A 14,696-nucleotide genomic window follows, 5' to 3' on the forward strand; every position below is an offset into this window, starting at 1 on the left:
GGTCATAATGTTATGCCTGATCTTTGTGTGTACATGTTATATCTCCACCTCTTTCTTTTGTTACAATATATTTTGGGATTTCTTTTGCCGATTTTCCATATAGAAAAACTCCAAAATGGATTATTTAAGACCGGTTGAGAGACACTAAAGATTTCTTTATTAAAGCTGTTCTTACATGGCTACTTTGCAACATTTAAACCATCAAATGAATTAATTATTTTAAAATGTGTATGATTTTCTGGTTGATGGCCAGCCACCACCATTCACACTGCAATGTGGAACTTCTGCATTTGTGGGTTGTCTTTTTTGGATGGTCCTGCATTACATGACTCCCTGCCTGTGGTTTTTTTTTTAACTGTGAACCATCTCCTGTTGGAAAGATAAATATGAAATGAGTAATCTGGAGCAACAAGCACCATGGTATATAAACACCAGCTAATGAGCACCTGTTTGAATTTGTTTTATAACGGCTGGTGTTTGTGTGCGTCACTGAGGCACAGAGAGTGCTTATCTCTTGCAGTGAGATGATCTCGGACGGTATCTCAAAGTGATGCGCAATTCGTGTCTGTCACCGTATACCCTCAAGGCAAGTGATGAGTTGTGGACTTAGTGCCAAAAGAAACAGTTGATCTTTGACCCCTCCCCTCATTGGTTTTGTGTATCTTCATTTGTCTAAAATGTTCCAAGGTGCACAGTATAAGCTCTAACAATGCTGTTCCCTTGACATTGACATGTGGTGTTTGATTAAGGGAAAAGGAAGTAGTTCTGGTTTGAAAGGTTTTGAAATCATGTAAAATGCAGAAGGAGTCCACTAGAACCTGGATATGATGAGCTCAGAATCTGTCACTACTGAGCAAACTTGCTTCAACTGCTACAAGGGTTTTTAATGTCTGTTACTCTGGTCTAAAAAATATTACTGTATAATATTGAACCAACCAACTAATGAATCAACCAATAGATTTTAAAATGAATTTTATTTAAAAAAAAAAAAAACATAACACTATGTAAAGTAGTACAGATTTTTTTTTCCGAAAATAACAAACAGTACTGAATCATGAAAATTGAATAAATATGATATATAATAATAATCTAATTTAGCGTTGCCTATGCACCTCGCGCTCGCCGTGCAGCATGCAATCTCGCATGCAAAAACAAACAGCATGTGGTGTCAGTCATTCGCCTCTAGAGGTCGCTTTTGTAATAACAGCAGACTGGAAGCCTTGTTTCAGCAATCAACTATGGATTAACTAATTACTTGGCCGACTTCTAGTTTTCTGTTAAGTGTGTGTGTGTGTGTGTGTGTGTGTGTGTGTGTGTGTGTGTGTGTGTGTGTGTCTTGCATTGTCTAGTGGAATGTGGTTGGTATGTTAAAACTCTGCAATAAAGAACTTAATAAGTAAAAAATAAAAATGGATGGAAATAAATACAACATACACTATGACTGATTGTTACATTGCAACAACCCTACTGAACTCACAAACATTCCAGTTTCAGTCATTCACACAGGGAGCAACTAATCTCTCTCCCTCCCATCTTCTGCTTTCGGTATGAAAGGTCAGAATTCCCATTCCACAATACATACAAAAACCCTGAAATTGATGGAAAATTTATCTTGGACTAATAAAAATAGGAACTAGTAGTTATAAATCAATGTTTAATCTGCACATAAAGTAACATAGCTGATGACTGCAATTATTTTAGTGTTTCATGACATAATAATATGCCAATGCCCTTTATGGAATATTGCCGCCATAAAGAGGTGTACTTGTTCTAACATTGTTTATGTAGTATGTGGTATGTGTGAAAGTAACATCTACATGAATTCCATGACCAACATTTTCCCATCAGAACATTGCTCGGAGCTCTACACCGCCTCCAATGTCTTGCCCTCTTCTGATAGTACATCCTGGTGTTATCTATTTTCCAGGATGTTCACATGATATAAAAGAAAATGTGCTTCATCACCAGGGAACCCTCTATCATGGCTCCTTGCGCCAGTTTTAATGTTCACGTGTCCATTGTTGGAGCTTTCTGTGGGAGAAACGAGTCAACATCCTAACAGGGCTGCAGCTGTGTAGCTCCATACGCATCAAGTTGGGAACACTGTGTGTTCGATCCGAGCGAGCATTAACTGTTTCTGCTATTTGTATTCCTGATGCTCTTATGTTTGATCAGACTGGGCGGATTAGTCTTTGCTTCACACATCAGTGGGCCTTGGGTGTTCCTGAACACTCTGTTCACTTAATATATGAAATACTAACCCACCCTTTGCATTTGTAATAAAAAAGTCAATTTTCTTTACTACACCAGTGGTTTGTTGGTATGTTAATGCTGGTTTGTGTTGAACTTGTCTGTGCTTTTCATGATCATAGTTGTTGGCTCAGCTGCCACCTTCACTCCAGTTTTTTTCTGTGCTGGTGCATGTTCATCTGGCAGTAACCCAGACGTCTTGCACTAAGCTTGTCCTTACCCATCATCCATGCTGTGTAAAGTACACATACTTATCTTTTTCTCTAAAAACTTCTCAGTTAAAAGCTGAGTCACATGTGAAAGGAACAAAGAAGAGGAAGAAAGGAAGTGTGTTACCCAAGCATACTTGTCCTAGCGTTTGCTTTAGTGTTTATTGTATGGTTAGCTGGTGATGATAAGAGGTTTTATAACAAAACCAGCTTGGCTTTGCTCAGACTTTCTTTATTTTTTTTTTTTTTACTTTATTGATCAAAACTCTGAAATGCTACATATGTTCAAAGCTCATGTTTTAGGCTCCTTATAAGAATCTGAGGTCCTGTGCCGCTGGATCCTCAGTATACAGACACAGCTGTTAACACCTTGGTCTGTACCTTGTTCTGAATATAATCATTACACCAAATAATATCCACATTATGTTCAGAATTGTCATTGGCATATTTACTATTACATACTTGACGACGAATTAAGCACAAACTAGTGCTTTACAATATTTAGCAACATGATCGTGTGATGTGTTATATGCTGGAAGTTTATTATTTTCCCAGAACAGAATACCCTGAAGGGATTTATTCTTTTTACACTGCAGTTATTTGCCATTAAAAAGCAATTTTAATGTTATATTTAAAACACGACGTTCAGTGATGTACGTGCATCTCCACAACCGAGGCCGATACAATTCGCATCTCGATGCACAGCCAACGATATGATACATTAAAGATACATATGAAACCGATACTGATGTGATGTGATGCGATACAATTCACCCCATTACGATGCAGTGCGATCCGATTTGATTCAAGACATTGTGTTTTAATGCAATACAACGCAATGTAAAAAAAACTTCAACATGGTACAGATAGTTCATTTCTCTTTTGTTTAGAAAGACAATACATCATAAATTTATTTGCATTAACCATAGGGTATCTGCAAGAATGAAAGGGAAAGTTTATATGTCTGTGGTGAGATCTGCGATGTTGTATGGATTAGAGACAGTAGCATTGAGTAAAAGACAGGAGGTGGAGCTGGAGGTAGCAGAGCTGAAGATGTTAAGGTTTTCGTTGGGCGTGACGAAGATGGACAGGATTAAAAATGAGTTTATTAGAGGGACAGCGCATGTTGGACGTTTTGGTGACAAGGTGAGGGAGGCGAGATTGAGATGGTTTGGACATGTGCAGAGAAGGTACATGAGTTATATCGGTAGGAGAATGCTGAGGATGGAGCCACCAGGAAGAAGGAAAAGAGGAAGGCCAAGGAGGAGGTTCATGGATGTGGTGAGGGAAGACATGCAGGTAGTTGGTGTGAAAGAGGCAGATGTAGAGGACAGGGGGGTATGGAGACGGATGATCCGCTGTGGCGACCCCTAATGGGAGCAGCCGAAAGAATGTGTATGGCTGAAACACTATAACCTAATCACTAGGTGGCGATTTTGACATACGTTTGGCCTTTGATGTTGTGTAGCTAATTTATATATTATATAAACATTAATATTGTGTAGCTCGTCTAGCTAAAATGTCCAGGTAACAAAAATCATGTAGCTTGAGAGTATTTAAATTACGGTATATTATTAACCATGTAACAAAGTCACAGTGAGAGTATTTCATTTCCTGAACATGCAAAATTTTTTTGACTAGTTAAGTTATATCTGTATATATAGCTGCCTGAAGCTACAAAACATTATTTACAAGACCAACCCTTTTCCTGGGCAGGTCTTTGTTACTGGGTCTTTGTTGTTAGAACGTACACACCCAGCAGAAGTACAGGGCTTTGCACATGCGAGTTTCTGCTAAAATCTTTAACAGCTCTCAGCTGTTTTGTTAAACTCAATGTGTTCTTAGTGTGGGCTCTTTGTTATGCAGTTGGTTTTTTAAACTCTTGGACTGTATATTAATAGAGATGATATCATTTTCGAATAGATTATATAATCTATTAAATAAGAAGTGGTGGTTCAGGGGAAGTTGTAGTTCAGTGGTTAAAGCATTTTTTTTTTTTTACTTTGGAATGGAAGGTCATGAGTTCAAATCCCAGCACCACCAAGCTGCTGGACCCATGAACAAGGCCCTTAACCCTCACCAGCTCAGTTGTAAGTCTGTTATAACGGCTTGTGTCAAATGTCATGAATGTAAATGTAAATATACACCTATCAGGAGACATCATAACATTTATGACTGGTGAGCAGCAAATGAAAATTTTGTCATTAAAGTTGATGTGTTAGAAGCAGGAAATGGGACAAATTGTGTTGGCTAAACGACTGGGTCAGAGTGTCTCCAAAACTGCAGTGGCCGGTTCCCCATCTGCAATGTTCAGTGTCTATCAAACGTGGGCCAAGTAAGGAACAGTGGTGAACCAGCGACAGGGTCATGGGCAGCCAAGGCACATTGATGCATGTAGGGAGCAAAGGTGTGGTCCGATCCAACAGACGAGCTCCTGTAGCAAAAATTTCTGAAGAATTTTATGCTGTTAATGCTCGATGGGTCATGACTATTTTGGCAGCAAAAGGGGGACCAACACTATATTAGGCAGGTGGTCATAATGTTATGTCTGATTGGTATATAAGAAAAGTGACTCAAAACAAAATGGCTATGATTTGGCTCTTGTGGCTGTTGTTATATTCTGTTGTTGTATGTTTTGAACATACAGTTTTATGGGTCAAGTCGAACAGCCTAACAGCAGAATAATGATTTCTGGTTGACTGGTTTATTTAATTAGTTTCATCAGACTGCACATTGACAATGAATGGCTTTCACATTTTAAGTCTTTTTATGCCTGAATGTCTGAATCTTCTAACCTCAGCTTAGAGTTTTGGTGTTTTGAAGCAGTTTGTGTTGTATTATGCATGATGTATTAATGAAAATTCCAAAATGAAACTGCTTAGTTACCCGTTGGTTGGTCAGCAACTACTTATCTTTACTCACATCTGGTGCTTTAATACGCTTGTCCGTCACGTATTTAGAGTGACGTTGAGTGAATAGGCTGTAAACACCTCCAGGCCATCATTCATTGTCCTTTCAGCAAGACAAAACAAAAATACATGCACAGACACACGCACATACATGCATGCGTGTATTTCTGTGAGCAGATATATGCATGCGTCCATTTCTGTTCCTTTGTCTCCATGTTGCAGAGCAGGTTAGAAAGTAACCCCTTTCCCCTCCCTCCTCTTTACCCCCCCGACCCCCTCATATGGCTCTTTTGAGTGTGTAAAGAGATTCTCACATGTTTTCTGAAGATTGCTGCCACTTAGTTGGCTCCATTCGGACTCGGATGGGTGTGGGTGTGTGTGACACGAATACCCCCCTCCACTGATCCAGTTTGTAAATTAAACACCCCCACCACCATTTTTTTTGGCCTCCCCCAGTATGTTTTTCAGTCTCCCAATTTAAAGGATGACGACTTCTGTTTGAAATAGATTTTATAGGCCGTGTTTACCATGAAGGTGCAGAGAGAGATGGAGATGAGGGGGCTTTGAAGATTCCCAGACAGCCGATTGTAAAAAGGCCGACACCTAATCCTGCTACCGTGCGTCTGGATCAGCAGCTCTGCCGTCACTAGGAGCATGAGAAGAGAAAATTCGCGAGAGGTATAGACGACTCGCTTCAGCATGTCATCCAATAGAGTAGTTTAAATCCAAATTTGTAATCTGTCATAGGTTTATATTTCTAGCTCTTTGTGTGTGTGTGTGTGTGTGTGTGTGTGTGTGTGTATGGGCTTCCTCCTGCTTGGCTGGCCTCCGTCTTGACTCTCCGCCACCGTTACAGTTACTCATAGGTCGAGCATGTCAGGATAGGTTATTCTTAGTGCCTGCTCCCCAATCAGTCATTGGAGAAAGGTTTGTGGACGGAGGGGGGCAAAAAAAAGGTAGCCAGTCAGAAGTCCCTATCTGCACAATGTTTACCGGGATATTTTCGACCCCGAAGAGATCACATATTTACCACCAAGAGCTGTACGACCTTGTCATTTTGGCGCAGAGAGAAAGAAGGAGCACTCAGTAAGAAGAGTCTTTATCTCGCAGGGAAAAGCAGGACGTCCTGAAACTAGCTTGAAAAAAGCAATAAAACGGGAGAGAAGAAGTGAAAGACACTCTCAGAGGAGGAGCTGCTGTCCCAGGGCTGGCCCCTGCTCTGCAGCAGCTCCGTGCACAGGCGTGTGAGTGTGTTAGTGTGTATGGGAGGACGTGATGAGAGCACAGGGAGAGGCTGAGGCTCGGGGAGAAGCGAGCAGAATCGGCCGAGGACTCTTGGGTCTCAGCGAGGTGCAGGCAGCCTACTGGAGCACAGGACCCGATTAAACGGGGACACACTCGCTGGCTGAGTGTATTTTTCCCTCCAACAGGGCCACGTGGGGGGCAACTTTTTTATTTGTATATCTTTTGAGCAGCTGCGTAAAGGACCAGCATCACCAGCACCATGACCCGATGGCTTAAATGCACTTCCGTGTACTTTGTAGGTATCAAATTAACACAAGGACAGTTGTAGAACAAACATTTCTTAAGATGGAGATCAGTTATCGTAATCCTGCTTAGAGTTGTTTAAACTTTACTGAGAAACTTGACTGCGTGTGCGTGCGCACGCACATGCTTGTGCGTTTGTGTGTGATTTTTGGACTGACCTGCTAAATGAGAGTGACTTATGACTTTCTCCATAGCAGCTAAGAATCCCGGAATGTTCCTGGAGAATGCAGTGTTGATTCAAAGCGATATTTTAAGCCTCTGGATTTTTTTGTCTTGTTTTAACTTGTCAAGTTGCATTCTTACACACACTATGCAATAATTATTTTTTTTTATTTACTAACAAGTTTCGAAGTACAAATGCGTTCCATGGAAAAAAAAAAGTGCTATTCAAGAACTGGTTTAGCTCCATTCCTCGAAGTGCCAAATTTCCTCTTCTTTCTTGCTAGCTGTACACCAGGAGCGCAAATCACTTTCGCTCACCTAACAGTTTGAGCCATGCTGACAGTCTCTAATGCACCGAAGATGCTGTATTTAAAAGTATTACGCTCTACTAAATGCACCGTCCTCTTTGTCCTGTTTTACAGAACACAGACTGGAATAAGTATGATGACAGGCTGATGAAGGCTGTGGAAAAAGGAGAAGTGGAAAAGGTGTCCGCTGTGCTCAGTAAGAAAGGCATCATCCCCACTAAACTAGATGTGGAGGGCCGCTCTGCGTAAGTGCATCCACCCACACACACACCCTCACACCCTCACACACACACACACACACACACACACACACACACACACACACACACACACACACACAGAGGATAATCCATTTCAACAAAATCATGCAGCGAGTTTTAATCGGTTTAGGTGTCAGAGGTTAATAATGACTCCAGGGATGATCAGAATGTCCGGCCATGTTTCCTTCTCATTGCATTATTCTAATAAACTATATTGTTTCTGGTTCTTTTAATTATAAATGCAAAGCTCTGGATTTCTCTTTCATTAAAAAAAAGCAAAGTGGATAAACTCTGATCCTTCTAAAAAGTTATTTTTAAAGGGCCAAATCCAAACTGAGTGCTGCGTGTTTATGCAGCAGCATATGGGAGTAATTATAATCTATTCAAAATGACTGGTATTTACAGAATCCCCGCTGGCCCATGTTTGTGTCTAATCTGGGCTGAGGCTTGCTGTAACCAACCAGTAGACACAGACATGTCCAGAATCGTCACTGTGGAACAGATCCACTCAACCAAAAAAGTTGTAAACGTCATAGAAGTGAAGCACATCCCATCACTGATGCCTGGATTATAAACAAGTACTAGACGCATAAGGAAAATACTTTTATTTAGACAGAGTCAGGAGCTGGTTGCTTTTTATTACGATTAAATGCCCTTTAATACCACTTTGAATCCCTGTGGCATTGAAATAAGTCTAGAGTGTGCCAATGTTTAGCTCATTTTTAATGCCTGCTTTGTTTTGCTTTGCAATCGGGACCATAACATGTTTTCGACCCTGGGGTATTTCGATCCGTGTGTGAGATTCTTCCTGTGCGCCGGCATAGAGAAGAGGCCCGGAGTTGTAATAAATCTCTGGAATTTCTCAGGCCTAAATCAAGTGCGTCCAGCACCGCCAAGTCGCCAGGGTGGCGAGGCAGCGTAACAGAGCTGGAGGTAACAAACACTGACTTATATATGAAGCAGGCTCGTCAGCAGCAACCTGCCCTATGGCGGAGCACGGAGACCTTCCAGAGACGTGGGAGGTCAAGTGCTGCAAGAGCGCATGAAGGGTCACATGCTTTTGGGCCTTTAATATGTAAAGGATTCCACTGCTCATATATAGAATGGCCACACACTGATTTCATGTTCGTGTTGTTTCAGCTTGGCGTTATGCGTGTGATGGACACGGTGGCTGTGGAGACCACAGGGAGGGTGCGCTGTAGTCCAGCTGCAGTTGTGGGTCACTATTTTAGATCGAATTATATGTGCAGTGTTTATCTTTAATAAAAATGTGTTTTGCCTGGCCCACAGGAATACACGTAGTAAAAAGACTGTGGGTGGGGGGAGGTTAGGGTGGGTTCGAGGTGCACATCTGTGGAGAGAGCGATTAGCATTGCTAATTCAAGATTACCCAAATGCAAACAGAAACAGGAACTTTTCACTGTTCTTTTTTTTTTTTTTTTTATACACACACACACACACACACACACACACACACACACACACACACACAGTTTGCATGTCCCAAGTTTCCCTGCAGTCAGAACTAAAAACCTGACACATTTTTCGAATATAATAGTTATTTCAGATGGAACTCTTGAAATTATACTTTTGAGAATAATGTTGCTCGGTAACTGAGAAATTCAGGCTCAGAGAAGCTCATATCTTTAGAGGGCAAACTGGTTTAATACAGACAGCATACAAAGAACAAAGTGACAGCTAAATGATGGAGAACATTAAAATCATTCTCCGAGGTTTTTGAATTAAGAGACTGAAAGACTAAACTAACACTCAGTTTTATTTATTGACTGTTAAAAGACTTCTCCTGTGTTAAGAGAAACATCACAGTGACTCATCTCGTGAAGCCAGAAATTTTAATTTGTATAAAGCAACAATTTTTGTGTAGACTCCATGAATACGACCCCATTTAATATAGCTTTAGTCGTGTGTAAAAATATATAGATTTTCTAGTTTTTTCAGGGTTTTATTCTCTGTGAAAGATAATGTTAATGACCTAGTGATATAGGCAGTAATGTCCATGTTCACACGGTCATGTTCCTACTTTTCAGGGGGTCTCTAAAGTTCCATCATGTACACTCGTGTACACACTCACACACACACACATCATTTCAGTGTCTCTAAAAATGTCACGCATCCAGCAGAGGCACAGAAGGAGCTGGAGCCAAGCTAGAATGACATGTCTGGGTTCTGAACAGCCCTCTCGTCTCTTTGCCTGTCAACAACGTGGCAGCTCTAACAGTGAATTAATGCTCGAGTCCAGCAGGTCAGAGTGCTTTTCCGGTCTCTCTGGTCATGCTTTGCCACGATGAATGGTTGCTTTTACTTGTCTTTTTGAGATTTGTTCCTGAAAACTTGAAGTCTTGAAGATCGAGTGCACTTGTAGTGTTGGGCTATACATTTCTTTAAAAAAAAAAAAAAGAAAGCAAAAGCCGGTGTTGATCTGGACATTTGAAAAGAAACATGCTGATCTTTTTGTCAGGACTCTGAGCAGCTGTCAGCTTTTTTGTCATTCAAATCATTCAGTCTTTTGCCCCCAATGGTTTCCACAGCAGCATATCCAAGGCCTAATGACTTTCCTGAGCATTGCAGAATATACTCAATGACCTCATCACATCAGCTGACCACCTGACTACCTCCTGACTCGTAGCGATATCCCAAAAAAATCATTCCTCTCCATTATGTGACGATAATAGCACCTGAATAACATGATGTAACTGTAAGCCAGGGAGCAGACAGCATGTCACTCGGGTTTCATGCTACACCAGGGGTGCGATCTGTGCACTTAACTAGGGCTTGTGCATCCAGACCTTCAGGTCAAGGCTGCGGCATGCCCAGAGTTCTTCCCAACACCGCTTTTAATAACAGTTCCTAAAGTCACATGGCAGATTGTGTGACTTCCCACACTTCTGAACACTCGAACACACACATGCCCTGTGTTCCACTTGAGCCTGCTCACTGCTCCATGGCTGGTGTTGACTCCTAAGTATGAATAATATGCTACAACAATGAGCTGCGGTGGACATAATTGGATTGCTTGGATTGTTTCTGATCCTTCCCATTGCTGTAAATAATGCCCCCTGCATTTATGACAGGGCAGTTAGAATTCAGGGTCTAAATCTAGCATAGCTTTAAAGCTTTGGTGAGCAATATTAAATAAGAATGGAGTGTAATAACTGCCTAGGTTCTCCTGATATTCCAGCAGTAAAATAACACTCCCTATAAATGGACATTTGAAAGAGCTAATACTTTTATTCCCATCCATGACCTCTATGATAAACCAGCCAGTCTGGACTAGAACGTTTGATTTGCCTGTTAAACATGTCCCATCAATTCTATAATCTCCCGCTCTTGTACTTGTAGACAGATATCCAGATATTCAAATCTATAGGCATGTATTATGTGGGTTCGGGGAAAATGCTGAAAATGCTTTTTTCTGGATAGAGTTAATGCATATTGTATGTAGTCCATGATAAGAGGTTTAGGGTTGAGGATTTAGTTTCCCATCATCCTCTGGGAATGCTGATGTGGCAGGTTACAGCAGGCATCAATTTTCAGCACCACATTGGCCACTTTATCACTCTTTCATTCCGGCTTCTCCTGTCTCCCCATGACACGTGCTTTTTTCTTCAATTTCCTGCAATTGGATATTACTGTATTAAAAATTCTGTCCTTTTTTTTTTTCTTGCTTTATCTATGTTTAATTTCTCTCTCTTTCTCTCTCTCTCTCTCTCTCTCTCTCTCTCTCTCTTTCTGCAGTTTTCATCTCGCTGCCACCAGAGGATATTTGGACTGCCTTAGCGTCATTCTCGGCCATGGTGTTGATGTGACAGCCAATGATGCCACAGGTATTCATTTTTCACTCCTTATGAGACACAATTATACATCTGCGCTTCACCCTGGTAGCAAATATGATCTATCTATCAAACTATTAAATATTACCAGTCAAACGGATTGCAAGGAAATGTGCTCTGGAAAATCATGCCAATACACCAAATATGTAAACAACTAAAATGTGGAGATGCTTGAAAGTCCCAGGTAGCACTCAGCCCCTTTTTGCTGATCAGCTTTTTTTTTTTTTTTCTAAGATATGCAATTATGACTGAGACGATTCAGCCATTCAGACTTAACATGCAACAATTACTGTTTTTATCCTTACAGGAAAAAATGCCTTGCACTTAGCAGCAAGAAATGGACACTCTTTGTGTGTGCAGAAGCTTTTGCAGGTAATGTGCTCATGATCGCCTCTTTATCTGTGCACCAGTTTTCTATGTAGTGCATAATAACAGCATGAACACTTCATCCACTTCATGGGTAAATTTGGTCGAGTTTTTATATATTGTAAAATAACAGAACCGTAAACGACGATCTAATGTACATAAAGAATGTCTTTTGTCCCTCATGTGTGCAGAGGGAATGGAATTGTTTTCCTTATGATGGATTTTCTGAACGTTCTATTCTCGGGCCTGTCATGTCACAATCGAGCGTTACTTTCACATCTTGACATCTGATAATTACCCGGCAGAGGCTTGGAGAACTGATGTAAAGAATTATTGGTCCAATTGATGGTTCAGAAAGGCAAGGAGTAAAAAAAATAGGCTTTTTTATTTCATTTTGTCTCTACGCAATCCGTATTTCTCTTGAGTAAAAAACTTAAAAACAGCGATTGGGCCATGATTTAAAAAAGTAGCAGCTATTCATTGTTGACGTTGTATGTCTATGTTGAAAGAACACCTTAAAGATGTTTATGCTTATACACAAATTAAACTCCAAGAGTACAACAGTGTTTACAATTATTACTCAGTAAATTTGTTTCCTGAGTAATAATGGTAATAATGGGAGACCCCCACCACCCCCACCCCCCTAACAACTATTGACGTCAGTGTAACCTGTTCTGCTCAGCTACCTAATAAGTGTGCTAAAAGCCCTATAGAACTCTCTGATGTTTGGGGTGTTGACAGGGGAGATCGCTAGTTTAACCTCCCATCTGTATTTCTGTGCCGTCATCATAGAGGCCAGTGTAACCCAACCCTGTGCTTTCCCCCCTTAAGCGAGCAGATCGAGGTGCAGTTAACAGCTCAATCATGTGACCACACTGCCCTTTTGGGAGGCTGTTGCTGGAGAGAGAAGGTGCGAGGAAGGAAATGATTAAGATAGCATTATAGTGAGTCAGGATGTCCAAACAAGCTGAAAATTGTCCAGATTAAAGAAAGAAGCAACGTGAGAATAAGCAAGATTTAGCAAGGGGGGGGGGCAGCTACCAGTGCTAGTGCCATAGTCAAGTCAAGTCAAGTCAAGTTTATTTGTATAGCGCTTTTCACAACAGACATTGTCTCAAAGCAGCTTTACAGAAAACAACAGTGAAGGTGAATGGTGTGCGTTTGTCCCTGATGAGCAGCCGTGGCGACAGTGGCAAGGAAAAACTCCCTTAGATGATATGAGGAAGAAACCTTGAGAGGAACCAGACTCAAAGGGGAACCCATCCTCATATGGGTGACATCAAAAGTTTGGTCATAAATCTTTCAACAATACAGAACAATTTGTGATCATCATAGATCCAGCATCAGCTTCTCCATGCCAGGGCCTTTAAACATTCGGCATCTACTTCTCCATGATCATCCATAGGTCCATAATCTTCACGAGGTGGGACGTGACTGGAGCTGGCCAAACCTCAGGAAGCCTCGGGATGGGGAGAGAAAGAGAAGCAGTGGAGAGGAATTAGCGTAGCTGCTGTTCATGATATTAACAGCACAAGTTGATAATGTGCATGTGATCAGATGTTCTGGAGCACAAGGTTGTGATGTGATGTGCGTGATGTGTGTTATGTGTAGGCTTTGCTAAAAAGATATGTTTTTAATCTACACTTAAACTGGGAGAGTGTATCTGAACCCCGAACACTGTCAGGAAGACTATTCCAGAGTTTAGGAGCTAAATGTGAAAATGCTCTACCGCCTTTAGTGGACTTTGCTATTCTAGGAACTACTAGAAGCCCAGAGTTTTGAGATCTCAGGGAGCGTGACGGATTGTAGCGTGTTAAGAGACTGGATAGATACATGGGAGCCAAACCATTTAGTGCTTTATAAGTGAGTAGCAGTAGTTTGTAGTCTATTCGAAACTTAATAGGAAGCCAATGTAGGGACGATAAGATTGGGGTTATATGATCGTATTTTCTTGACCTAGTAAGAACTCTTGCTGCGGCATTCTGAACTAACTGAAGCTTGTTTATTAATGATGCAGGACATCCACCTAGTAATGCATTACAGTAGTCTATTCTAGAGGTCATAAACGCATGGACGAGCTTCTCTGCATCAGATATAGATAACATATTTCTTAGCTTAGAAATATTTCTAAGGTGAAAGAAGGCTGTTTTTGTAACTTGATTGATGTGATTTTTAAAAGATAAGTTGCTGTCTAAAATAACTCCCAGGTCTTTTACCGTTGAACTAGTAGTTACAGAACAACCGTCTAAATGCAGGCTGAGATGCTGGAGCTTCTGTGTACTATTTTTTGGGCCGATGAGCAAAATCTCCGTTTTATCAGGATTTAATAGCAGAAAGTTATGGGTCATCCAATCTCTTATTTCTTCAACACACTCAGTTATGCGAGCTAATTGAGCTGTATCGCCTGGTTTGGATGAAATATATAGCTGGGTATCATCAGCATAACAATGGAAGCTAATTCCATGCCTTCTAATAATATTTCCTAATGGAAGCATGTATATTGTAAAAAGCAGGGGTCCCAGAACTGACCCTTGTGGCACGCCATAATTTACTAGCATTATCCTGGATAGCTCTCCATTTAAATCTACGAAATGGTAACGATTGGACAGGTAGGATTTAAACCAGCTTAATGCCTGTCCCTGAATACCGATGTAATTCTGTAAGCGATCGAGGAGAAGATCATGATCTATAGTGTCGAACGCAGCACTAAGATCTAGTAAAACTAATAGGGAGATGTAGCCTTGGTCTGAAGCTAAAAACAGGTCGTTAGTGATTTTAACTAGAGCAGTTTCTGTGCTATGATGGGGCCTAAAACCTGACTGAAACTCTTCAA

At 41.0% G+C, this 14,696-nt stretch overlaps 1 protein-coding gene across 4 annotated transcripts in view; it reads left to right on the top strand.

Annotated features, from left to right (window-relative positions):
- Window positions 1-14,696, top strand: part of uacab (uveal autoantigen with coiled-coil domains and ankyrin repeats b) — a 58,948-nt gene that overhangs the window by 24,812 nt on the left and 19,440 nt on the right. For 2 of the 4 annotated variants that reach the window (XM_083549873.1, XM_083549871.1), the window contains exons 2-4: window positions 7,501-7,631; window positions 11,403-11,491; window positions 11,805-11,869. In XM_083549873.1, the coding sequence (XP_083405999.1) occupies window positions 7,501-7,631; window positions 11,403-11,491; window positions 11,805-11,869 (285 nt within the window). Of the gene's footprint in view, window positions 1-5,862; window positions 6,909-7,500; window positions 7,632-11,402; window positions 11,492-11,804; window positions 11,870-14,696 lie in introns of those variants that run through there. The other 2 variants (XM_083549874.1, XM_083549872.1) reach the window with 2 other exon arrangements.

The sequence above is a fragment of the Silurus aristotelis genome (genome assembly GCF_946808225.1).
Source record: "Silurus aristotelis genome assembly, chromosome: 9".
Lineage (NCBI taxonomy): Eukaryota > Metazoa > Chordata > Actinopteri > Siluriformes > Siluridae > Silurus > Silurus aristotelis.